Genomic DNA, 25,874 nt, shown 5'->3' with positions numbered 1-25,874 from the left:
CAGGATTCCAGCATCATTGGAGCCATTTATTGGACTCCACTTTTTTCTTTTGGTAAACTACCGTTTGAGGAGCATTGAAGGAGATTTCATCTATGCTGTAACATTGTCAACCAATGGTGGTGAGAGGAAGTGCTGCCCTTTATTCTAATCAAGTTGGATGCTTAAAAGGCCAAACTACTTTCAACAAACCGACAAAATGAGATTTCAAGTTTTGTATTATGTCTGTAGTGATTCAGTCTTCGGTGGAAGGGGAAGCGGTTTCACTGAAACAAGAGAAAATTTTTCTGTCCAGATTTCTTAAATGCTAAACTGAAGCAACAAAATTAAAATGAACTTCCCAAACATATTTCCCTCTGAACTTTCACTGTGTAACTTCTGTGTTGACTGAATTAAACCAATTACAGGTTTATGACTCCAGGATATTTCTACCTTAACTGCCAGATACCTTGATTTTATTTATTTAAAACGTTAGATGATCAGGGGTGTTTTGTAATTACAACAGAATAAATACAACAATAACACAATGTCTTATGAAGCATGTTTTCTAATACAATCAGAAAAAAGCTTCCAGTTTCTTTTAATTCTCAAAATGGGGGGGAAAAGCAACCCGTCTACTTATAGTCAAGCCAAATCTAGGAACTACAGTGATCACTTGCTTAAAATTACTTGGTCTTTCCGCATCAAAAGGGCCACATTCCAATTATGTTTGCATTAAAAACAAAACATGACATTTCATTCACAAATCCTACAATACTGAAAAACAAGTCACACTTGGTGCAGCAAACTAGCTGGAATCGAGAAGGCTGAGGTCAATCTTGAAATAGACATAAGGATAGTAGTCCTGATTGCTTAGCTGCAAGCCAGGAATGTCGACTGAAGTCTGGGGAGAAAAATTTAAAAATGGAGTGAGTTCCTTAAGACTCCTTAGATATGTGCTACAATTTTTACGGAATGTGAGGGAATACTTCCAAAACATCAGGAACCATAGCAGGAGCAAGTACTGTGAAATGAAAGGTTTCAACAAGCGGTGAATACTGAGGTTAATTTGGAAATCCCCAGATTAAGGAAGCTGATCCCCCATTGGAAGTCTCTGGGTCTTCTGAAAACCTCATGGCAAATGTTACAGGAGTAAAATAGGCCAATTTAAGGGTGGGGTAACTGCAGCCCTGGGATTCCACGCAGTACTCTGCTGGGGAAGTATGGCCTTTTTACGACCTGTGGATTTCAACTGGCTCAGGAATTCTGGGAGTTGAAGTCCAAAAGTCATAAAGGGGCCATAATTCCTCATCTCTGCTATAAATGATTTATTACCTTTTCTTCAACAGCCTCCTGATTGGGAGGCAGAAGCTGGTGTCAAAAATGAGACAAGGGGAATGGCCAGAGAACAGACTCTACCCGTTTTGTCCAATGCTTCCCACGGCCCTTGTTTGCCGTCTCCATCCTTAGGTGGGCCGCCTGCAATGGCATACTTACGTCCATTAGGCTGGCTGCCGCTACTTCGTCCAGATGCTTGAAAACAGCATTTAATACTTCTCTCAGTCTCTTCATAGATTTCTTATTAGGCTGAAGTAGCATGGTCTGGAAGTTCACTGGTAATCCATACCTTGAATGGATGCAATGTAGGTTAAAGTGGAAGCAGTAGAATGCAATGCAAGGAATTTTTACTTTCAACTACCCTCATTTTGATTTGGTTTGTGACGAGGAGTTTTGAGAGTCTTAAACTGTGTCAAAGATTATTTATTTTCCTTATTAACTCTTATCACAACATTTGCCTAATTACAATCTGTTTATTCCTGGAATGTTTTAAGAACCCACTCTGCAAGCTACCACCAAACTATGTTTAAAATCAATAAGAAAGTTAAACTGATCAATGTAATGATTGAACTGAGATTGTGATTGGCTTCATGTATCCTATGAAATTTCTGTTTACCTGAGGACAGATTCTGAAAAAACTCTTAGTGCCTTTATATGGATCCAAGCCACAAATGCTTCACTGAAGTTCACCTTCAACCATCTCAACAGAGGACCCTTTAAAGAGTAAAATACGGTATCAGACAACAGAAGAACTGTAAGCATAATTTTTTGAAAATTTCACAAAATAATACCAAGCATGTGAGGAGCCATGAAATACACTTTCTTAAATTAAACCCTGTCTTAAATTACCTTTAGATATCATCATGGTCCCACAATACTTAACCCAAATGTCTAATTGTGGTCCTTGACCCCCTCCCAGCAAGGTTGCAGGTAATCTGATTCAGCATCCAGGGATTAAAAAACAACTCCTTGGTAGGAAAAATAGAGTTGGCATAGCGGGAATCTGACATCCATGTGGAACCTGTCACTTGTGGGCTGCAATCCTATTTTATGGCCTTCAGAACCTCCAATTATGCCTCAGGTTCCACTTCTATGTCACTAATATTCAGTGATGGCATGTTTTCATGAGTTTCATGCAAAACAAAGTCTGCGGAGGCTTCAGTTATACATTCACTCCCTCAAAATCCGAGCCCTTCAAAAATGGGTCAAATGTGATATTAGCCAGTGATTCAAGTAACCAAGCTTCCTACAGTTCGTGATGCTACCTCTGGCTGGGAGAAGCTTGCAGAAGAACTAGCCAACCTATTTGAATGGTGTCTGTTGGATTGCATTCTGTTCAGCATCTAGCCGCAGTGTTTCCCAACCTTAGCAACTTTAAGACTTGTGGACTTCAACTCCCAGAATTCCTCAGGCAGCCATTTTGGCTGGGGAATTCTGGGAGTTGAAGTCCATCTATCTTAAAGTTGCCACAGTTGGGAAACACTGATCTAGGGGATAATGATTTCCCCAGGCATTTGGGTCAGGAGATTTATACAATATCTATTGCTGTTGTTACTGGGGGGTGGGGTTGGTTGGTTACTAGTAGTTGAGAGTGGGGTCAATGTTTTATCTGTGGGCACTGGGGCTTGTATATTGTGGGTTGTGTGCTTTTAATCCTTATATGCTGCACAGAGTTATTTGTGCAAGACGGCTGGCCATATTAAACAAACAACATAACATCCATTCACAGGTAAGACATTTGAAAGTCCTGTTTTTAGAAAATCACGAGTATTATTCTGCCCTATATATAATGTTGATGAGTGGAAACTGCACTGATTTGTGCTCTGTGTGTATATGTGTGTGTGTGCGCGCACATGTGCATGCATCTGGATGCATGTGCGCATCTTTGAGTCAGTGTTGGCTTTGGCAACTGCCTGGACAAGTCACTGCAATTTTCTTGGCAAGGTTTTTCCAAAGTGGTTGGCCCTTGCCTCCTTCCTAGAACTGAGAGAAAGTGACAGGCCCAAGGTTACCCAATTGGCTTTAAGCCCCAACCTAGAAGTCACAGTCTCCAAGCTTCTTACCTGGTACCTTAACCACTACAGCAAAGTGGTCTCAAACATACACATGCACACTCCAAATGTTTACAGGTAAAACCAAACCTGTAAACATAAACTACAAACATTATAGCTGTATTCAGAATGTGTTGAATGTGGTTCCTTTTTTTTTTTTGGTTTAGCAAATCTAGGTCATTGATTAATTTATGGGCCAATGAGTCATGCGGATTATGGCAATGGATTAATTCAGCAATCAAGTTAAATGTGTGAACAACACTTTCGGATAATGAATTATCTTGGATGTCATCCCAAGAATACGTACAGCATTTCTGAGCAAACCATTAATAGTGAGATTATGTGGTAACTTAGCAAACAATCAGCAAATCAGGCACAGAAGTCAATATGGACAACTTGAACGTGTTTACTTACATACTGCTGCTTCTTATCAGAAGCTAACTTCCTCATTTCGTCCTTTTCACACTTCAGTTCTTTCTCATCAAAATAAAATTCCCGCACCATGAACCTTAAAACAAATCAATATAGACATTCAGCACATGGGCTTTTAGAAAGGTGTTTCCTGCCTGGGCTTTTGAACACAAATGTTTTTTCAAACCACAAGGTACATTTTGAAAACCTAGCTGGGAAACAAGGTACGTTTTGGCTGTGTGGGAGTAAATCAGATTAGAGCAATTTTCAGAGCTTTTAGGAGCTCTTGTCATCCTTAATAAGCTTGCTTTATTTTCAGCTCTGTTAGCCCCTGCCGATGCATCAGGCTGGAATAAGTGACTCATTAGCTGAAGTTATGAAGGGTTTTTATTTTATTTTATTTTGCTGTACCCTTCCTCTCTGAATTTAACAGTCATCCTGTGTGTTTGGTTGGATGGAGAGCCAGGGGTCCCAATTCACTCAAAATAAGTGATGATTTAGGCTACAGAGGCACCATTGGAGGTGGGGGTGGGGTCATCAAAAGATTCAAGAAGACGGGCCCAATTGAAGTCCCATTCCTTTATATCAGTGGTCCCCAGCTTTTTCTTTGTAATAAACCCCAAACATCTTTTTGGATGCCTCTCCCAATGGATGCCTCATTAGGCAGCAATCCAAAACATATTTGCAGGAGAACTGCGAGCAGGGGTGAGATTCAAATTTTTTAACAACCGGTTCTGTGGGTGTGGCTTAGTTGGTGGGTGTGGCTTGGTGGTCATGTGACTGGGTGGACATGGTTTGATGGTTATGTTATTGGCTGGGTTTGGCCAACTCAATATCACTCACATCAAGGCACTCATCTCCTCGTCTGGCCTCTCATGACTGGGGATGCTGCAACAGTCGTAAGTGTGAAAAATGGTCATAAGTCACTTTTTTCAGTGCCTTTGTAACTTTGAATGGTCACTCCACACAAGCAAAGTACCAGCAAAGGAAGGGAAAAAAACTCCGGAGAAGTTCCTGAGACAGGAAGTCTAGTCCTGCCAAGAATGTAATAAGGGTTAACGGAGAGGCAGTTTCTGTAAGCAACACCAGAATGTTTCCTTCCTGCCTTCCTTACAGGATTAGGCCAGTAATTTCTTCTAACAACCGGTTCTCCAACTTGCTTAGAATGTTAACAACCGGTTCTAGCGAATAGGTCCGAACTGGTAGAATCCCACCCCTGACTGCGAGTCCAAGCAGGCATTTGTACACTTCCACCGTGTGCCTAAGCAGAGTGTGTATCCCACAGATACCAGGTTGTCTTTGATGATTATGATAGTAATGGAGACTTCCCATCATGGACAGAAGTCATAACGGTCATAAAATAGGTCACCCATGTGACTGATCCAATTTCCATAGCAATTGTTAAGTGAATGCCATGGCTATTAAGGGAACTAGTAATTTGCAATGGGCTGGTTTTGGTGAAAACCAGAAGTTGATGCCTGTTTTCAGCAAAATTGTAAAACGCAGTCATATGATTACAGAATGCCCAAAACAGCCGTTAAAGCAGGCTGGTTGCCAAGGAGCCAACATGCAGCCACATGACTTGGGGAGGGTGTGTGCCTCTCAGAACTTTAGGGTAACAAGTATCCTCAGGGAGGTCCATTGTAAATTTGAACAGTCACTAAGTGATCTTCATAAGTTGAGGACTACCTGTAATCAGAGCCTAGCCCAGAAGGGGATCTCATGCAGTACATAGAAGATGCCACCGAGAGCGCTCTTCTCTCACTTAACATCATGTGGAAATCTACAAGTGGTGGCGTTACTAGCCAAATTTCTGTTTGTAACCTTTGTGATTCGAAAGAAGGGGCTGTTTCAGGTAACCAAGTCCCTAAATTGTTCAAAGTTTGGGGTTAGGGTTATTCATGGTTTGATACACAAGCATCAAATACTTGAAAGCAATCAGATGGTTTTAAAAGCCATGCCATTTAAGACTTATTTGTCTTATTTGTCATCCTTTCCTCATTTATGTTCAGTGAAAATACTTGGCTAAAACGGATATTTTAAAACCATCTTCCTCTCTTTTCTATCTCTTCAATGTTGAACCAGATATTCATTTTATGAAAATATTCATTTTATGAAAATATTTATGAAAATATAAACATACATGAATGGCGTATCTTTAATGTAAGATAAATAGAAGTCCATTCATCTAGTAGACGTTCCTCTACATCCTCGAGATTCATGGAGGGCAGAGAAGAATTTGCTGCCACCTCTTCCTGTTCTGCTGATGGAAACAGACCCACCCCTGGATCCAGCCCTGTGCAAATTATTCGAGAGCTCTGATAAATGACTGCATGGATGTGTCTTGTTTCATTTCAGAACAGGAGAAGGAGCCTGAACTATTTTGGCACGAAAGTAGAAAGAAAGCAGTACCTGTTCTCTCTGGCTTTGGTCTTAAAGTCATCAATCACTTTTCGGAACAGGGTGACTGTGAAGAGCCCTCCCTCTGAGTCTTCAGCGATCATCCTGGAAGAATCAATTATGTTGGTCTAGTTATTCTAATTCTGTCCTGCTTTTCCGTGATAGGTGCTGAAGTAATTAACAGTGAGTATATAACTGCAATAGTTAATAATTATAACTTATAGTAAATATTAATTAAGGGATTCAATTACTTCCTCAGCAGTTTCTTAATCTATACAATAATATTACGGTATATATACTCTATTGTTACATAAAGTTTTTTTTATTTCCATTTAGCCACCACCACCACCAAGTTCATCCGATTAACAGAAGGAACTGGGTCCTTCAAAAAAAAAAAAAAAACCTGAACACACTTTCCAAACATTGCTACCTACATTCCCCTGACCCGACCCTCCCCTTCCCCCTCCATTCTCCTCCCCTTCTCTTCCTCCTCCCCTCTCCTCCCCTCCTCTCCTCGCCTCCCCAGCGATAAAAAGTAACCTTGTTATTATATAAGAAGAAATCTAACAAAGGTAAAGCTCAGCAGCTTTAATACAACCTCCCTCAGCACCCTTCAAATGCCTTATGCAAGGAGATAGTATCAATATTTAATACTTTTTAAAATAAGAGCAAGAGGTATCTCTTGTCACAGTCTGCCACAATCCAAATTCTTTCTTTTTCAAAATTCCTAGTGGAAGAAGAGGCTCGTCAGTACCTAATCCCATTTAAGTTCTTTCAAGGGTCGGATCCCCTGCAAATATCCATACTTGCATGCTACCTGACTTCTTCCAACGCTTCTGAGCGAAAGGTTGAAATCTGTTTAAGAGAAGCAATACTTTCCAAACGTTGTACTTACTTTGTAGAGCGAGGAACCACCATATCTGAGAGCGATTCATAGTTTTTTTGCCACTGCACATAGCTTGTTCTGCAACAGGACAGATTTTGTACAGCGTCTCTGTATAAACTGCTACTTTTAAGTATAATGATTGTCATTTCCCTTTACAGAAATTCAGAAAAATCTTAATGCCAAGCTGATAAGTGGGGGGAAGGGGGCAAGGTGGAATTCAATTTTTTTTTTACTACCGTTTCTGTGGGCGTTGCTTGGTGGGCGTGGTAGGGGAAGGATACTGTAAAATCTCCAGTCAGAGATGGTATTTGCCGGTTCTCCGAACTACTCAAAATTTCCAATACCAGTTCTCCAGAACTGGTCAGAACCTGCTGAATACCACCTCTGGGGCAGGACCGTCTTCACTGCATTATGGGACCCAGGCAACGAAGCAGTGTACAGTATACCTACGACAACTACTCACAGGAATAAAAATGTAAATGGTCGATAAAATTAAACATGTATTTGCATAATATATGTATAATGTGTTTATATGGAAGGGTTAACATACACAGATTAGTATGGGGCCCCTATGTCCATGGGGCCCATGGGCAAGTGCCCATCAGGCCTATGCATTAAGACAGCTCTTGTGGGGGGGGGGGGAGACCGCAAGGAAATCAATCCTGCGTGACAAGAATGTTCCATTTCTATCAGCTTGAGCCTCTAGGCCAGGGGTCCCCAAACATGGCAACTTTAAGACTTGTGGACTTCAGTTTGGAGACCTCTGCTCTAGGCAGCCTCTACTGTGCCAAATTCCAAAAGTAACCGAAACGTACTATTCAAACTCTGCGAGGCACCCATTTTACCTCATAACCGAAACTTTTTTAAAAAACAAGAACTAAAATTTTAGGCCCCACTTAATTTCCAAAGGGCTTCTTGAGCTGCACCTTTTATACTTTTGTTGGAGCCCAGAAAAATCTGGAGAAACACAGGTTGCCCAATCCCCATTCCATTTTTTTTGTCCCTAGGGATCAGCCATTTTCCAATGTAAATAGTTGATGTTAAAAGGTTTGCATTGCACTCCCGAAATAGTCTTCCCAACTAGGTTGACAAAAGTGGATCCAAGGATGGTGCTGGGCCCAAGATTTGAGAGGTGAAAATTCAGGGTTCATACTGAAATTTCCATACTAGGGCTTGCAGTTAGAATCTGGTCTCACATGCAGGAAGTCCTCTACATATGATTGTAATGGACTTACTATGGTCATATATTGTGATAGTTGTACAATTAATGTGACTTTTTGTTTTGCAAGGGTGGCAGTCGTGAAGTGATCACCTTGGTCATTCAGCGAACCAAAGTTAAGTTTTGCTCAGTTTTGGTAAAACCTGGAAGTGTCATGTTTTGATAAAATGTGGCCATGTAATTGCGGGGAATTGGAAACGGCTGCAAATGCAGTCGTATTCCAAGCACCCAAAGTTCACTCATGTAACTATGGAGATCGGATGTAACCCAGCCGTCAGAACTTTGAAGTCCCCTTTCTGAGGTCTGTCATAAGGGGAGAACTAACTGCATTAGAATCTTATCTACCCTGTTTCTCCAACAATACGGCCTCCCCCAATAGGAAGTCCCAGCATGTTTTATAGGCATGAAATGAAATTAAGCCCCTCCCCCCAAATTAAAGCCTATATTAAAACATGCGAAATGGCGGGGGGGCTTGCCGTTAGGAAGTACTTTTGTTGCACACCCAGATATGGTGCTGCCTGCATTGACCCTGATACAAAGTGCCCCACCAACGCCGAGGTCAACATCCAAGCCGTCGCCACCCGCCCTAAGATGCAAGGGGGGGGAATTAAGTCACCTCCGAAAAGACGGCCTAGCCATTTTTTCGGGGCTCAAAAAAAAATAAGACCCGGCCTTATTATATGAGAAACACGGTACAAGGATTCCATGATGCTCCTCTTCTCTAAATCTACCTGAGGCAACTAGTAATATGATGACGGAGAGGAAGTAAGATCAATCAATAGTCAGTTCTATTTCAACAGGTTTTACTTTTGAGTAAGCATGAACAAAAGATGTTCTTTGTGTGCCAGCATCCTTGGATTTATATTACGAAGAAAAAGCAGCATTTACAGTTTTCCAGAAATAAAGAAGTCCTCGTTGCAAGCCACATGGTACAGGTAATCCTCAACATACGACCACAATGGAGCCCAAAATTTCTGTTGCTAAGTGAGGCGGCTGGTAAGCGAATTTTGCCCCATTTTCTTGGCACAGTTGTTAAGTGAATCACTGCAGTTGTTAAGTTAGTAACATGGCTGTTAATTAAATCAGGCTCCCCCATTGCCTTTGCTTGTCAGAAGTTCTCAGAAGTTGATCACATGACCCTAGGATATTGCAACCATCATAAATATGAGTCAGTTGCCGATTGTCTAAATTTTGATCTCATGACCATGAGAATGCTGCAATGGTTGTAAGTGTGAAAAATATTCATGAGTCACTTTTTCCACTGCTGTTGTAACCTCAGTCACTAAACTAACTGTTACAGGCTGTGGACTACCTGCATTTTGAATCTCTCATGTGGAATTTACAATATTTGCGATACATCACTTAACAAGCACAACTGGGACCAGCAACTTCATTACTGAGCGACGCAGTCATTAAATAAGACAGGTGACTGCAACACTTATGACCTCACTTCTGTCTGCCATGGTTGTTATGATTGTTAAGTGAAACACCGCATGACCACAACTTGCAATTTTACTGCCAGCTTCTTCATCAATTCTGCTTCCCAGAATCCGGTTATGAAGCAGGCATTTGGCGATTGTGGGACTGTGGGATGATGCAATGGTCATAAATGTCTGACATTGTCCAAATTTTGATCGAGTGGCCACAGAAATGGCTGCTATGGTTGCAAGAATCACTGATAATGTTACTTTTTCAGTGCCATCATAACTTCAAATGGTCACTAAATAGGGCAGTCGTTACGTGAAGACACAGTGTGAATTTGAGCAGAGCTAAGCTGAGAATTTTATTATAGGCACTAAACTCTCAAACCTTGTCCTTTTCCATTAACTCATTGGTTAGTAGAGGACTTTCTATCAATTCATTGCATCAAAATTTTCCTGGCAAAACTGGCATAATAGAGAATTTTCTCTAAAAAGTATTACAACACTTTTTATTGTATTACATAATTAAGCCCATCCCTGGGAAACCCAACCTTTTTTCTTACTTGGGAACTACAACAAGTAGAGTGATGAGATATTCGGAATTCAATACAAAGTCGTCTTTGTTCACTATATCTGTTAACGTACGGGTCAAAAGATTTCCTCTGGGGAAAAAAAAGATAGGAAAAAAAAATCAGTAGAGGATTTACCTACCACTGATACTTTCTAAGTGTTAAGTAGATGCTTAACTGGATGATTAGGAAGAAAATGTTTTCTGGGAATTTTTGGACAAACTCAAAGCAAATCTGGCTATTATATTATGGTAAGCTTAGAGGAAATGGGCACTTTTGTTTACTCTGTTTAAACAGATTAATTAATGCAGACCCACGAAAGAGCTGATTAGAGAGGCAATTTGATGTAATGGTTAAGAACCTAGGCTAGAAACCAGGAGACCGTAAATTTACTCCCAACTTAGACATGAAACCATTTTAGGCAAATCACCTTCTCTTAGCCGTAGGAAGCAGGCAATGTCAACTTGCCGACTTGTCTAGAGAAAGGCTAGAAGTCATCAATATTGACCCAAACACACACACACACACACACACACACACACACACACAAAACCCACTCCTTGATTAAGCCCATATTATTTGTCTGTATTACCATATTCCCAATGCAGCTAACATGTTAAGACATCATCATAGGAAGTCAATATGCCAATGCATACAGAAAACGCCATTCATTAAAACTTATCTAAACACATACGCCGTTTTTCTTTCCAGATTCTGAAGATTTCCTTTGATGTTGTTGTAGACAGCAGCTCGGCTTTTCATGTCTGCTTCGATCTGTGTAATTTGCTAAATGTAAAGAGGAAATCTAGCTGAGCAAGGTCCCTTCCAACTCTGTTATTCTATGATGTAATATGAACTCTGCATCCATTTTAAAGTTGAGATAATTCCATACATGCAAAAGTCTACAGAGAACGTAGATTCTATTGTTAGACTTACCAAATGCGTTACACGCCAAAACTAAACTTATTTTCCATTTTAGGGGCAAATTAAATAGATACAGCTGTCTTTCTCTTTTAACAAGAGTCGGATGGGGAAGGAAAGGTGGAAATTGATTTATTCTTGCTCTGTTATGGACCAGAAGAAAATCCTTCCTTGTACTAGGGTGAAATCCCTCATTAAATACACACTTCTAATTCATATTTACAGAAACAGAAATAAATGCCTTCTCTCTGCTGAAAGCTATGTGACAGACTTGTGACTGCTTCTAAGATAGATATAATATATAATTATAAGCTAAATAGTCTCCTTAGGTCATAGGAGATACTTCTTAGGGTGACGTAGATATTACATATTTATTTTTCCTTTGCCTTGCAGACAAAAATATCTTTGTGGGGAGAAAGATGAGGAAGAAGATATTTACACAATGCTAGAATTGGACAGTGTGGGAAAAGGGCCCAGTTTGCTTTCTGATAAATTTCAAGGTGAGTCAGTAGCAGTGGTGGGGTTCAATTTTGTTTTACTACCGGTTTTGTGGGCGTGGCTTGGTGGGCGTGGCAGGGGAAGGATACTGTAAAATCTCCAGTCAGAGGTGGTATTTGCTGGTTCTCCAAACTACTCAAAATTTCCGCCACTGGTTCTTTAGAACTGGTCAGAACCTGCTGAATACCACCTCTGGTCAGTAGCCATCGTATCCAGAACTGGGTTCCTGAGAAAGCTGTCCTCAGTAATTAAATACATTAGTAGAACTTTATTATCATTCCTGGGAACAAGTTTCTATAAGGGTGCTTCTCGATAGAGGAGAAATGAGGGAAAACAGTGATTACCTTTGATAATCCTTCTGAAATGTTCTTCAGTGGCTGTTTTATTGGATACTTAGCCATGTCCCATTCAAATTTTGTTAGATAACTAATCAAGTCAACTGAAACGATAAAAGTAAATCCAGTGAGCTGCATGCATATAAGAATTATTATGAGAATAAAGTAGTCTTTTTCTCATGAAAACCTGCATCCAGACTAGCTTGCATTGATTTGGGATATAAATTGGGAAGTGTTGCCATCTTGTATTTATTCCCTTTTCTAGATGCTAATCCACATCTCAAGTTCCCCTGTGCCAATTCTTTACAACTTAAAAATAAAGATTTACCCAATTAATTTCATGAAGAGGAATATATTTCTCTTAGGTCTCATCTTGTCAATATAGCTAGCAAATAAGAAAATAAAGGTTTTGATTAAAAGTAATACTGTAGTTAGCTTTAATTTAGGGCAGGTTAGACAATCCATGGCCCACACAATGTGTCACTGCACTGAAATGCTTCACAGCCACAATCAGCAAGATCTGGGGGCCTGAAAGGTGTAGTTCCTATTGGCTAGGGAAAACCATAAAGTCCCCTTGACTTATTTTATTATTTGCTTTTGTAGTTGTAGCTCTCTCCATTTGTGGGTTGGTCTTTTGAGCCAGTTTGGTCCATCTAAAAGCTGTTCAAGTGACCTTTGCTATGATGTCAAAAGTAGCGTGGCGACACTGCCGGGGGGGGGGAGGGGGAGAAATGATCAAGAGGGGGTCCTAGTTTATGGGGCAAGGTACTTTTTAAAAACCACGTTTTAAATAATACATGTGTGCTGGAACGAACAAGTTGACAAACACGCACACAGTTAGAGCTGAAAAAACAGGAGAAAGAACATTTGAGGATGCTTCTAGACATCCCAGCAACTCGTGTAGTTCTTAGCGAGGCCTTAATAATACACAAAAAGGAATTCTTAAGTGAAACATTCTTCACTTAGAGATCCATGTGTGTGAGATGGTATGTCTGTAAGAAACCTGTGGGACTAAACATTCACAATGCATTTGGATACATACACAGTGCAAATCCAGGTGATCTAAGGATGATTGAGCCACGCATAAGCAGGTGTGGAGACCTCTTCCTCAGTGGATAGTATGCCTCTTTCAAATGCCTTCAACAATCCCCTACCTTTGTGGTATCAGACAGGCTCCCTTTTGGTATCTCAAAGTCTTTGCTTCTCCTAGAAAGAGTCACCTTACCTTCTTATATTTCCTGGGTGTCGAAAATCTAATGTGCACATCAAGAATTAAGGACTTGGAGACCTGAAATCAACAGGCTTCATCTTTAGCCTCCTTCTATAAAGTATGTATGAGACAGCTCAGTAGGAACATACAAGAAGCAAATGGGACTCCTTCCAAAAATGTTTGTAAAATTCCTAAATGCAGAGTCCGGTGTTAAATGGTGCATCGTGCTAACTGGCTGGCCCTTTCCTTTGCCTTAAACTAGGGATGGCGAATCTTAGCAACTTTAAGACTTGTGGACTTCAGTTTCCAGAGGAATTCTTCTGTTGAAGTCCACAGGTCTTAAAGTTGCCATGTTTGGATACCCCTACCATAAACCTTTCTGCCTCGCTCCTGAGTGGGGAATGAAATGGATTTCAAACAGAACTATTCCACCATGCAGCACTTTATTATAGTTGTCACGTATCTTATTTTGGAATCTGTTCTTCTGTGCTGTTTTCTTCTGAATAAACCATGAATGCAAATAATATGTTACAGCCCAAGGTCACTCAGCCGGCTTTCGTGGCTAAGGCAGGTTTAGAACTCACAGTCTCCCTTACATTATGATTTAAAATATATAACGTGAGTTTAGTGCTTTTTTGAAAGAACACCAGTCCTGTACTGCAGAGGAGGAAAAGAGAACCAGGTTCTGCCAGCCATGTGCTCTTACTGTCACCAGTAGGTACATTAAAAGCTTTCCATTGGCTGCTGCTGACAAGAAGGCTACAATAATAGTTATCTCCACTGGCCAATGCTCCCAGATCATTTTATGCAGCTTCATTTCTTGTGACTCTTGGCACACCGCATCACAGATACATATGAACTCCCTTGGTGGGAGAGGAAAGGATAGTTTATTCCTTTCTGTTTTGGCTTTGGCAGCAGCAGTTGCCTTGGTGTTATGATTATGTGCAGACCATCCAGAATTGTGTGATTCAGGAAGCCAGTTACTGCACACATGTTCTGCATGGTTGTCTCTTGGTTACTGCCAGATGCTTAAAATGGAAAGTGACTTGCTGACAGCATCACAGCTCCATTCTGTTTCACTTGTTACTTGTCCTCTATACTTGTGGATCCAAGCTACCTTTGTTTAGCATTTTTTTCAGAACACCTTACTCATGTTCGGAAATGATCTGACTGATAGATATAAACGATCCAAGGAGCTTTGGCAGAGGGTCCCTCTTATGTCTCCCCATGTCCCAATTCCATATTTTTACAGGTAGTCCTCGACTCACGACTATGGTATTTGTGTAACAACAGTCCAGAATTACTATGGCTTTGAAATGGCGCTTTATGGCCCATAAAGCATTTCCAACTGTCATAAAACATTGCTTGGCACCCTGTTTACATTTTGCAGCCAGTTGCCAAGCACCCTTCAATCATGTTGTCACCATTTGAAGTCTTCTCAATCGACTTCCCCAGAAAGTCACTGGGAAAGCTAGCAGGGAATATTGCAAGCTGCTACTGCTGCCTGCCTCTCACCTCTGGGGGCTGCCTGAAAGAGCTGCCTGCCAAGAGGAGCTGAACTTCTTCAGCAGGTGCAGAAGTGGATCTGAAATCCTTAAGATTTAAGCACTGTTCCTGCATCCCACTGAAGGAGTTCCCTTCCCTGCATGGAAGGATGCTGAAATCCTCCAGCAGGCAGCTAGCTCTTTCAGCCAGCTCCCAGAAACAAAGGGGTCCGAAATCCAACCAGAGAGCAGAGAGGCAGTGTGGTAAGGTAATGAGCATGGGATATTTAAGGCAGGTGCAGGGAGTGGGTGGGCTTTGGAGGCCTGACGCTGGCTGTGAATGAATGTTGCTTTATTCAAAGGCTGAACATCCGTTTTGGATTTTGGCAAAGGAGATTTTCAGCACCTGAGTGGAGAGGCAGAACAGTGAGGAAACGAGCTAATGATGTCTCAAGGGATGAGGGAGGCCCTGAGAGATAAACAAGTTTATTTCATGACCGCAACTGAAAATGCTGGGATTGCATTCATTGGGCAGAGCAGTCATCTTGGGCATCTTGCTTAATGACCACTTCACTCAACAGCTGATATTTTGGTCCCAGTTGTGGTCGGGAGGACTAATTGTAAGGCAACTTCCTAGTGGGCTAATCTGCCATTCTAACCAATCATCTAATTCTCCCATCCTCTCTCCCTACCCGTGAGGGAAATAGATTGGTGACTGTTTCCTAATCAGCAAGCATTGCTTGGTGGGCAGGAAATGAAACAAGGGGAATCACCACTTCCTTTCCTTAATATGGCTACAACAGATAGATAAGGAAAGTACCAGGAGCCAGTGAGAATGTAGATTGGCAAAGATTGTAGATTGTTGATGCCAGGGTGGTGTGCGTTGGGGTTTTTAATTTTTTGTTTTCCCCTTTAAGGACTAATGAACAACTCTCACCTGTCAGGAAGAGTCTTAGATACAGGTAGTCCTTGACTTAAAATCATTTCTTTAGTGACCATTCAAAGTTACAATGGCCCTGAAAAAAATGATTTATGACCATTTTTGACACTAATGACTGTTGCAGCAACTGATTCATATTTATGACTGTTGCAGTGTCCTGGGGTCATGTTATCTCGCAAGAAAAGTCACAAAGGGGGGCAAAATTCACTTAACAAATTTCTCACTTAGTAACATAAATTTTGGGTTCTATTGTGATGGTTAAGTTGGACTACCTGTATACCAGACCCCAGGCTGCAAAATCTAAATAACCACTAGATGGCAGTGGCAAGCTATATTTGCTGCCATTAAACTCCCATCTGAATTTTGACAGTTTAGATGAGTAACCTGAACTAATTAATCTATTCAATAAAAACTGCAGTAACTTGTTTTACACACTGAAGAATGCCCATGATACAATTGATTATAAGAAAACAGGTGCATGCAAAAAGTGTCACACACTCCAATAGTCCCTACAGTTCCTTTCACTGTACATGCAGAGTAAGTTAAAAAAGAAAGAAAAAGACTGAAGGAAAGGAAAAACCAAGTAGTATAAAGGATGCAGGCCTGCAGTAATCTGAGTCATAGGGAGATGGTGATCAAGCTACGGGGTTGTAACTAGAGAAATCCTTCGTAACCTGATCACTGTACCCCTACAACCAGATGTGGGCTCGACTCTATTATTAAACACACTAGTGCATGCTGGCCAAGACACATTGCCACCCAAACACAACATACCCTTTAGACATTTCATTTTGTCCTTTGCGCCTGAAATATAGTAAGTGCAATTACTGATCTTCAAAAACGCCCGACTTAAAAAGTAAAGTTATCGCTTGGCAAAAGATGTCTGCCAAAGAACAGAATTCCATTCTGGTTTTATGCTATCGATAGACATTTCAACAGTTCATTAAAGGTGGTTTTCAGTAGGTTGCACAAAAGCTTCTGTACATAGGTAAGAACTAAAGCTGAATTTGGAGCAATTTGCATCTCACTTTAGCCTGTGACAATTGCAATGTTCTCAAAACTGTCATTTTAGCCTGAGTTGATTTTCTTCTCCCTATCTGTTACATTTAACTTTTCCTTGTGCTAAGTGTTTCACTGCTGACTGCCATTTTAAAGGCTTTTCTGAATCATTAGAAATAATTAAATACTTTGTGATCTGTAGAATAGAACTGTATGAAATTGTAGAGTAATAGCCACCTCTCTGGAAATTGAGACACCTTGTAAAACAATCACAATTCGTTAATCATATAAACAGTGAAGAAAAAAATAATTTCATCCATAACTCACAGCATATAGAGTGACAGGAATTTGTCCTAAAGCTAATGAAAAATGCAAGCATTATTTTCTAAAACTAGAAGCACCATCTAATTTCCTAATAAATGAGCATGTAAATTCCAACGGTTCTTACTGGAAACTGAGTGAAAAACAACAACCTGCATCCAAACACAACAATATATCCATGATTTCAAGGCCTACCTCCATTAGCCAGCAGGTTTTCTTGTACTTTATCTTTTGAATCTTCTAAAACTTCTCCAATATACTGGGCAATTTTCTTTATTACACTTCATATAAGAATAAAACAGCAACATTTTAGTTTAAATTAATTCAAGAATCATGAAATAACTTTACAGATAGGTAGTAAAAACCATCGCTTTCACAGACATTAAGGGGAGAACCAAGGTGTGGACAGAAGTGGACAAAAGACAGATCAGTGATGGATCAACAGGACGTTTCATTAAGAACAAAGGGAACTGGGTATTTTTTAAAGTGTGTTTGGGGTACTGTATTAAAGACCTGTTGAGTTCTGGTACTTAAAATAAGAAGATAAGCTTTTTTTTTTAAATTCTAGGTGCATGATCTTCTGTTATTTTGCACCCAATTCTGATTGATGGGCTAACAATTCAGTCGTATAATTTCTCTATGTTACGTATCCCAACTGCTACTGGGTGTCAAGAAAATAAGGTGTGGCTTGTTCAGGAAGAGGAAGAAGCAAGCCTAAAATCAGAGTGTAGTTTGTGTTAAACTGTAGCCTACAGCAACCATGAATGGAGGAAGCATTGCTGAAGCCCCTGGGATCCACAGATGCTCCTTCAGATTTGTGCATGTAATGGAACACTGATGTAACAGAATGGGGAAAAGTCCAAAAATGCTTCCTCCCACATAAACATATCTAGAAATGAACATTAACCTGCTTTTGAAGTAGTAAGTTTTTTCACAGATTTCCCAGGATTTTTATCTTTATTCTATATCATTTTAACTTTGCTGAGTATTTAAAAATAGGTTTGCAAGCAGAGCGTGCCATCCGAGATGGAAACAGCTCAAGAATGGAATGATGCAGAGAGCATCAGAATGCCACAGGCTGCTTCAGAGTGACATGGAAAAATACTCTGCCTCCTTGTGTAAATAAGTAATAAAACTGCACGGAAACAAGAGACCATGAAAACTCCTGCCCCTTCCCTGCTACGCTGGTCAGAAGCAGTGCCGACTGGTTTCTGCTGCCTAGCTAGATGTACCAGCATTTCTTGCATATGTTGATCTAATAACAATTCCACGAACAATCTTCTTCCCTGCAACTATAATATAAATGCTGAGTTCATTGGCATAGCTTTAGACCTATTCTCTCTTTGTCCACGGGCTTCAGTATCTGTTGCATTCATTTTTATAACATGCTAGTCTGATATATAATTCTGCTCTCTCATCAGATGAGCTTCCTCATCAGATTGTCAGCTTCTTCTATTAAAAAAAATGTCGTTAATGGAAATGTGGGTTTAAATCTCAAGGCAAAAAGTTTATTATTTATGAGGCATCTCTGCAGTTGCCCCTGCCCTTTGGAAAATCTTGGCCCCAGTCAAGGCAAGCCCACCCCGCTTCCTGGTTTTCCAGAAAAGAATTAAGAACTGGCTCTTCTAATTAGCATGGGAATGTAAGAGTATGATGTAATCTTGGGGGTGGATGCAGGCTTGACGATACTCCTGTTGCCTCATTAACCTTTTTAGCCTTTTAAATTTTAACTTTAATTTTTTTAAACTTTTAACTTTTTTTTTACTTTTAACTTGTAAGCTTTAACTTGTATTTCATTCTGTTTTTTTTTTTTTTTTTTGGCTGTGCTTTTTATTCGGGTGTTTATATTGTTCTATTATGCTATTGTAAACCGCCCCCCAGAGGTACCTAGGTGAGATGGGTCATGCAGAAATGTAATACATAAATAAAAATGAAAATATCTGCATGGGGGGCAAGAGATTAAATGTGCATCCCAGTGCGGGAACCCATTTCTTGGAGTTTTGGCACCACCATGGTTAGGAATGGATGTCTATGCATAGAGCAAAGTTGAATTATTTAATTTTTGGTGACCATGATATTATTAGCAGCCTGGTGAGAAAACAGATGGATTCTGAGAAACAATGTCCCACTGAGGAGCACCAAATCTATTCCTTAATTATAGACCTGTGTGTTCTGCATTTTTAAAAAACATTCTCAAGCCCTCAATAAAATACACAGCTTCATACTTTTAACCTTTCATCCAGATGCAAGGACCAAGAAAACAAGGGGGAAGGATTCAAAGGCGCTTTTGCAAAAGGTAACTGGAGTATGTTTTTTTTTTTCTCTTGAAGAAAAAAAAAAGATGTTTCACTTTTCATTAGAAAGTTAATCAATTCTGGCTGGAGGGTGGTAGGTGGTGGGGAATGGAAGGATTAGGATAACCCTTCCATTCCCCCACATCCAGCCAGAACTGATGAAGCTTCTTGAATGAAAAGCAAAATGTCTTTTTCCTCAAGGGAACAAGAAAAAAATATATAATCCGGTTGCCTTTTGAAAAAGATCCTCTGAGACAACCATGACCTGTTTGATTGAGGGGAAACATAGACAAAAGGGGAAAGAGAATTGGAAAGTGGGCATTTAGAAAAAGAAATGAGAGAAAGTAGGATTTCTAATCTTTCTTGCCTGTTTGGCTATGCTTTTCAGTGTAAAATGGGAGAAGGGGTGGCCATCCCAAAAAAATCCAACCTTTGTTCCAGGCTGCCAAATCCCACAATAGCGTTTCAAAAATACACTTCATTTTCACCCCTATATCTTCTTTCCCAAATTCTGGGTTGTGTGTCTTAGTAGTCCTCCTGTGTCTCTATTACCAATATAGGAGGACTTACTATTGCCAATGTGGGAGAAAATGTTATCCCTGATTGATTTTGGCTTCCTCCAATATAGGAGGACTTGCTTCTGGGTTGAGAAATAAACAAAGAAGACCATCCTTCAGATATGTGAAGTCTAAACACTGAAGACTTTTGGGGCGGGAGAGGGCAGATTCAGAGAAGAATTGGCTCCAGATGGACATCTTTCCAAATAAAACAGAACAGAGCTATCTAGATATTCTTAAAAGTATGCAAAAATACTATTTCCTACACATCCCCCCTCCTCCAGCCTCTGGCTCATCTCTGTAAATGGCTCCTCAGAACAACTGCATAGAATAGACCAATTAAGAGACAGGGACCATTTTTCATAGGGACTTGCTGATTACGTTGAGGCGAAGCTCAGTGCTTCTCTAGATTTAAATATATTCGATTCAAAATAAAACCAACTCTTCTTTAAACAGAATAAAGCCAAACCTGCCTGATCTGGCTGACCTCTAGGACCAAGCTTAAACAAGTCAGAGTTAGGTTCAGGCAGGAACCCTGTGACCTGGAGAAACAACTTCCATTTGTGTTTGTGTGCAGTAAATAAGTTCTATTTTACCTTTCAGCAAAACTATCGACTTTTCCCAACTCATCTGAGAGGCCAACCAGCGTGTCCAGAGTTCCTACCTGTAGAAGGGAACACAGGAACTTTAACACAAACAGAAGAGCTGCACAACTGTTTTACCAGAATGATCCTTTTTTATTATTTTTGACACAAATGATCCTTTGTATAAACAAAGTATTAAGGCACTCGGAGGAAGCAAAAGTCAATCCAGGAGAACATTTTCTGTCAATGGAAAAATGGCAGAAATGTCTCCTCTTCTATTCTAAATAAGGAAAAACTGTACGTTATCATGTGATTATAAATCCACTTCTATAAGACTTCTTCCCTATTTTTATTCTTGGTGTTCCTCAGCAGCTTTATTGCTCAGTATCTTATATAAGAAATCATAAGGCACTGAACAGAATATATATTTTCTTGCCAACTTCAGTCGGAAAAAAACATTTAAGCCTTAAGATGGGAAACCTTTACTTCATTTATATATAATGTGAGCAGAAACTGGTTGCAGCAAATAAATCCATTGCATCTCTTCCTGAAATTATTACACTTTAAGATTCCAACAGTGAAGGTGGTTCTCAGATATCAGCCAGCGCTTCGATCATAGTCATATTATTAATCCCTATATTTTTTTTATGTCTAGTACTTCACCAAAATTAGCTAACATGTTCGTGCAGGATGATATTGAATAAGTAATTTAACAATTCCAAGCTCTGTTAACCATGAGAAAGTTTACACAGCCAATTAAGACTTATTTGGAATGGACATGCTAATGGCATCGGTAGCACATTATGATTTATCAATTATGGTAAAATTGACATTATGTGGGAAATTATAATTCCCACCCACCCCAGCTTCCTTGCAGACACTCATTAAATTGCTACGCATCTTCATTCAAAGTGTGTATGCCCAATGAACTTTATGGTTCCTTGAGAATTAGGTCCCATTGTATTCATTCGGAGTTATTAGTTTATTAATGCTACAATTCCAAGTATGTTTATTTGTGAGTAACTTCTACTTAATTTGTCTCTATATAAGATATAGTATGGCAGAGTTCTACTTGGATTAATTGGAATTTTGACTATTAAGGATGCTCATAGATTGTTTAACTTACATTCTTTGAGATTTTCTGCGAACGACAGGCTTGAGTAGAACCAAATTAAACCTCCAGATTTTTCTGCTAGCAATTAACGCACTGATTAGTAATAATGGTGCATGCTATTCAAGAACTTCAGAGAGCAGCAGAATTACATATATTATTTAGACTAGTTTTCCCTGTACAGAGACCCATTCTATTAAAAAAGAAGAAGAAATATGCTTGATCCCTGCCCTGCTCTTGTCTTGCTCTTTCTCCTGCTCCCCCTCCTAGCTTTTCATCCCACTGTTTACCTTGAGGTCAGGGATGGCGAACTTGCTGTTGCTGGACAGGTTGGCTTTCGAAGTCACGGTATTCATTCTGTCCCAGGCAAGCAAATTTGCCTTATCCCCTGGAGCTGAGATTAGCCAGAACTCTGACATGGTGGAAAAGGATCCTTGAGTACAAAATTACTATAACTAAAGAAGGAAAAAAAAAAAACCCAAGAACACAAAAATAGATCAGCTAAAACTTTAAACCCATTTAAAAAAAATTAAAAAGGTATTGGTATATCACTCCATACAGGGAAACATCCATCACCTTTTCAATCCAAACCTAAAATTAAATGTGACCTTCTCTTCAATGTCACCAACAGGCAGTAGTTCCTCTTTTCTTCCCCCTCCCTGCCCTGGGTTGTTTTATCTTGTTAGTAGGGAGGAGTTTTTAATAGTAAGGGTGCATGTGCATGGAGCTATTCACAGTTATTTGCAGAAGTAATAGGCTGATCTGTTCATTATTCAAATCCAAGGAACATTGTATGAGAAGGGTGTAAAGAGGTTAAAACATTTTCCTTCTCCAAACTAGGTAACTTTAAGATGCATCTCCCAGAATTCCCGCATGTTAGCATAAATATTCTATATGTTTTTGTCCTTCATTTTTATACTAGAAATATCAAAACAGATAACAAAAATCAACTTCATTGTAAAAACCTAAAGGGTAGGCAGTTAATCCATATCTTTTGTCATATTGGCATGACCATGGTGTAGATTTGTTTTAAAAAATCAACTTCTTTTTAGAAACATTTGAACAATGAAATGTATATATAAAATTGCTAAGGCATTATGAGAAAGAGTGCAGAAGAAGCGGTTTTCTCCTTCTGCATTTCATATATGAGCATCTATGATCATTTTCATCAGTTTTAAAAAAGATAAATACTACCTACATTGAGCTTGACTCCTGGTTATTAGATGGACACATCTACATTGATTGTAATGATACGGAAGGTGTTTGCCACAGTTGTCTTTTGGGAAACTTTCAGTTTTCCAACCTAGTCTTCAGCCCTGGGATTTCCTAGTGGTCTCCTATCCTATCCTTAATCAGTCCCTTGTCCACTTAGCTTTTTCAGAGAAGTTGGAGGCTGTCACCTGCAAAGACTGCCCACTACCATTAGGAACGAATTAGGCTGATACTATGTATCCATGTTTTAACCCAGAAAGATCATTAAAAAAAAAACAGAATGTGCAACCAAAAGAAGGGAAAACGGTTGGCTACCACTTTAATCGGTGTGAAAAGTGATCATCATCAACGTTCTTCAGTTTCTCCCTTCATCATTTGATCTTCTAATTCATTTAAGCAATTGGCCTTCGAATGCTGATTCCAAGGCAAAACGGGCACCTTTCTAAAACGACCTTCCTTTTGCCTTTCAACGCAAAACAACCACAGCATCCTAAAAAAATAATAATAATAATCACAAAATTAGGCTTGCGATCAGCTTTTATTGGGATGACTCACACGTCTACTTGGATGTTGAAAGGAGCTCAAGACGGCTGGGCGAAAATGCCATTCCCCACCATCACTCCGAGCTGCTTTTCAGAAACAGGAACAGTAAACGGCCAGGCTCAACGACTAACAAATAGCGCGTTCTGTTCCCAAGACGCACGCCGGCCTCCGAGCGGAATCAAATGGACCAAGGGGTACCAAAAAAGAAAAGAAAAAAGCCCACCGAGGCCGATCCGATCCCATCATTTCGTGTTTCGGGTCTCCTTTCCAAGCCGGCGACGCAACGCGCCCCCTTCCCAGCAGCGCAGCAACCGGCTTCTCTAAGGAGACGTTGGGAAAAGTTTCCCACCGCTTTACTTACCCCAAGCCCTCGGGAGAAGCGGCAGGTGCTCCTTCACACTGTAGCGGCGGCTCCGTCCATCGCCGGCAGCAGGCGCAGCTCTCAGGGGACGCCGGAGCGGAGGAATGGACTTTGTAGGGCGCGGAGCCACTGGCGGCTGGGGCTTCGCTTTTGGCAGGAGGGAGGGGAGGGGAGAGGCCCACCCCGCCGCCTTTCTCTGGCCGGTGGCGCTTGGGGAAGCTCCTCCTTGGCCTCCGCCTCCTCCTCCTCACAGTTATTTGCGTGGTTCAGATCTGGAGCCGCCTGACAGGGATGGACGATTCCTCAGGGAGGCCAGTCAGGCGATGGAGGCGCGCACACGCCCAGACAGGGAAGCTTTCGAACTTTTTCAGGGCTGGCGCATAATTTCCCTTCCTTCCTCCCTCCTTCCTCCTTCCTTCCTTCCTCCCTCCTTCCTTCCCTTCCTTTCCCTTCCCTTCCCATCACTGCCAGTCTCAGAGGTGCCACTATGCCGCTTTGGTACATGGTTGAGATTGGTTACTTCTTGCAAATTTTGAAAAGATCTGAGCCTCATATGAGGTATTAACTTAGATTTCTCTAAATTGCATCTTTAAAAAAAAAAGCATTGGACTACATCCTATCTATCTTTCTGTAACCAAGGTTCTCTGTCTTTGAAAACAGGCACTGAAATAATAATAAACATTGGGTTTGTACATGGAAATGGGATTATGAAAACTCTCAGCCCAATATAGCAATTCACATAGTGCCTCTTCTAGTTTCTCCTAAAGAGCCAAAATATACCCTGGCAGCCTTTCTTCTCTATCCCATTTCCAAAAGGTGACCTTCACCTTACCCCCCTCCCCTCCTAAGAGAGACAGGCTTCCCATAGTTAACTATGCCTTTCTTCAAACAAAATTTCTCTTCTCAAACAAATTACCTTTGCCTAACTCTAGCTGATAATTAAAATTGCATCATGATATAAATTATAGTCACTGTTGTACCTGACGTGCCTAGTTTATTTTTTTATTTTGTGTAACGAGGACATTGTGTAAGGAGGAAATCCACATTTAAGTAAAACTTCTCAGAATTTGGATCAAAGGATTTTGCACCTGTTGGAAGCAATATCCTTCTGGGTTCCGTTCCAAGTGGGGAAAAAGACACTGGAAACATGGAGGCTGTTTGGGAAGATGGTTTAATAGTGGACAGGACCACATGGCTTGGTCCTGGGCGAAAAGGGCAGAGATGCCGAGAATCCCTTAGTTTTACACCCTCTGTTGGGCCCCACCTTAGTGTTTCCTGTTCCTGTGTAAGAAATGGCTGTCAGACTCCCAGGGGCGGTGGGGTCTTAGCTAACTTTGTAGACTTTGTCTGGACCACATGGCTTCACCTGAGTGCTGGCTAATGCAATCTTCCCAGATGGTTAATCCTATCATTTCCTGGGGGCCATGTCTTAATCCCACCACCCTGGAGCTGAAGGGGGGGCAGGGAGCTGCAGGGAGCTGCTTTGTCTTTAAAACATATTTCTCCTTTTCTCATCCAGGGAAATATAATATTCTGTCTTTTTAATATTTCCTAGAATATTTCATTCTTCTAGGAGAGGGGTGGGTGCTAACTTTCTACACACTCCTAGTGAAACTAACACCACTGACTTCCAGTTTTGTGAATGTATATTAATCCCAAATAGTAATCTATGACCAAAGGGTTGGTGACAAACTCAGGTTGTGTTGTTTTTAAAAAGTAAAGAATGTATATGCTATTCTGATCTAATTCTGTTTGGAATAATGTGTGTATTCTATCTGCCAGTTTTGCTCTCAATAATTTTGTGTTGATGAGCTGATCTCATGGCCATCCGAGCAATAAATCTACAGAAACTTCATATTTCTGCAACTTGATTATAAACAGGAAGTTCAGGTGATCTGGCTCAATAAGTTTTTTTTTCTTGCAGAAAAATCAGAAATCATAAACACAAAGAAGATCCGCCTATTGCTATATACAGAAATCAAGCTCTGTTCTATATGTCTCATCCAATATTTAAATTCTAGGTCATTTTTTCATCCTTTCAGGTAAAGTGAAATTTGGATGTCTTTTTTGTGGCTTTGATGCAGGGATGCATTTGTTTAAGAAAGATTCGGTCTAGTTTGAAAACTAGTGGTTCCCAGTTCACCAATTTCAGTTCTTAACAAATAAAACATTTAGTAATCTATTTCACTATTTATTTCAATCAGGGATTAGGCTTGTTTTGGTACTTAAAATA

General features: G+C 40.4%; 1 protein-coding gene and 3 long non-coding RNA genes across 15 annotated transcripts; 3 read left to right on the top strand and 1 right to left on the bottom strand.

The window, feature by feature from the left end:
* Window positions 1-422: 422 nt before the first annotated feature.
* Window positions 423-23,849, bottom strand: ATP6V1C2 (ATPase H+ transporting V1 subunit C2). 12 transcript variants are annotated; one of them, XM_087946497.1, is made up of 14 exons: window positions 23,642-23,849; window positions 23,053-23,227; window positions 21,816-21,980; window positions 20,427-20,494; window positions 17,175-17,260; window positions 12,035-12,129; window positions 10,966-11,057; window positions 10,266-10,364; window positions 7,072-7,140; window positions 6,189-6,281; window positions 3,780-3,873; window positions 1,931-2,028; window positions 1,474-1,603; window positions 423-880 (listed from the first exon to the last, which is right to left on the bottom strand). In XM_087946497.1, the coding sequence occupies exons 3-14, from the start codon at window positions 21,942-21,944 to the stop codon at window positions 785-787; spliced, it is 1,149 nt and encodes a 382-aa protein (XP_087802623.1). In that variant the 5' UTR covers window positions 21,945-21,980; window positions 23,053-23,227; window positions 23,642-23,849; the 3' UTR covers window positions 423-784. The 12 variants fall into 12 exon arrangements, with proteins under 12 accessions (XP_087802623.1, XP_087802645.1, XP_087802657.1 ...); XM_087946519.1 differs by having other exon boundaries at window positions 21,816-21,974; XM_087946531.1 differs by having other exon boundaries at window positions 21,816-21,958.
* Window positions 8,490-10,347, top strand: LOC148133005 (uncharacterized). The gene is made up of 2 exons (XR_015745840.1): window positions 8,490-8,629; window positions 8,981-10,347. It is a non-coding gene; the product is annotated as an uncharacterized LOC148133005 (long non-coding RNA).
* On the top strand, window positions 11,678-20,749 carry LOC148133003 (uncharacterized). Its single transcript, XR_015745835.1, has 3 exons — window positions 11,678-11,692; window positions 17,548-17,900; window positions 20,434-20,749. It is a non-coding gene; the product is annotated as an uncharacterized LOC148133003 (long non-coding RNA).
* Window positions 12,597-13,058, top strand: LOC148133004 (uncharacterized). The gene is made up of 2 exons (XR_015745841.1): window positions 12,597-12,710; window positions 12,994-13,058. It is a non-coding gene; the product is annotated as an uncharacterized LOC148133004 (long non-coding RNA).
* Window positions 23,850-25,874: the final 2,025 nt, after the last annotated feature.

The sequence above is a fragment of the Notechis scutatus genome, chromosome 1 (assembly GCF_049901735.1).
Source record: "Notechis scutatus isolate UNSWTSFEM ecotype Mainland chromosome 1, rNotScu1.2, whole genome shotgun sequence".
NCBI classification, from domain to species: Eukaryota; Metazoa; Chordata; class Lepidosauria; order Squamata; family Elapidae; genus Notechis; species Notechis scutatus.
The sequence above is the reverse complement of the archived record's forward strand: the minus strand, read 5'-3'. Positions and strand labels throughout refer to the sequence as shown.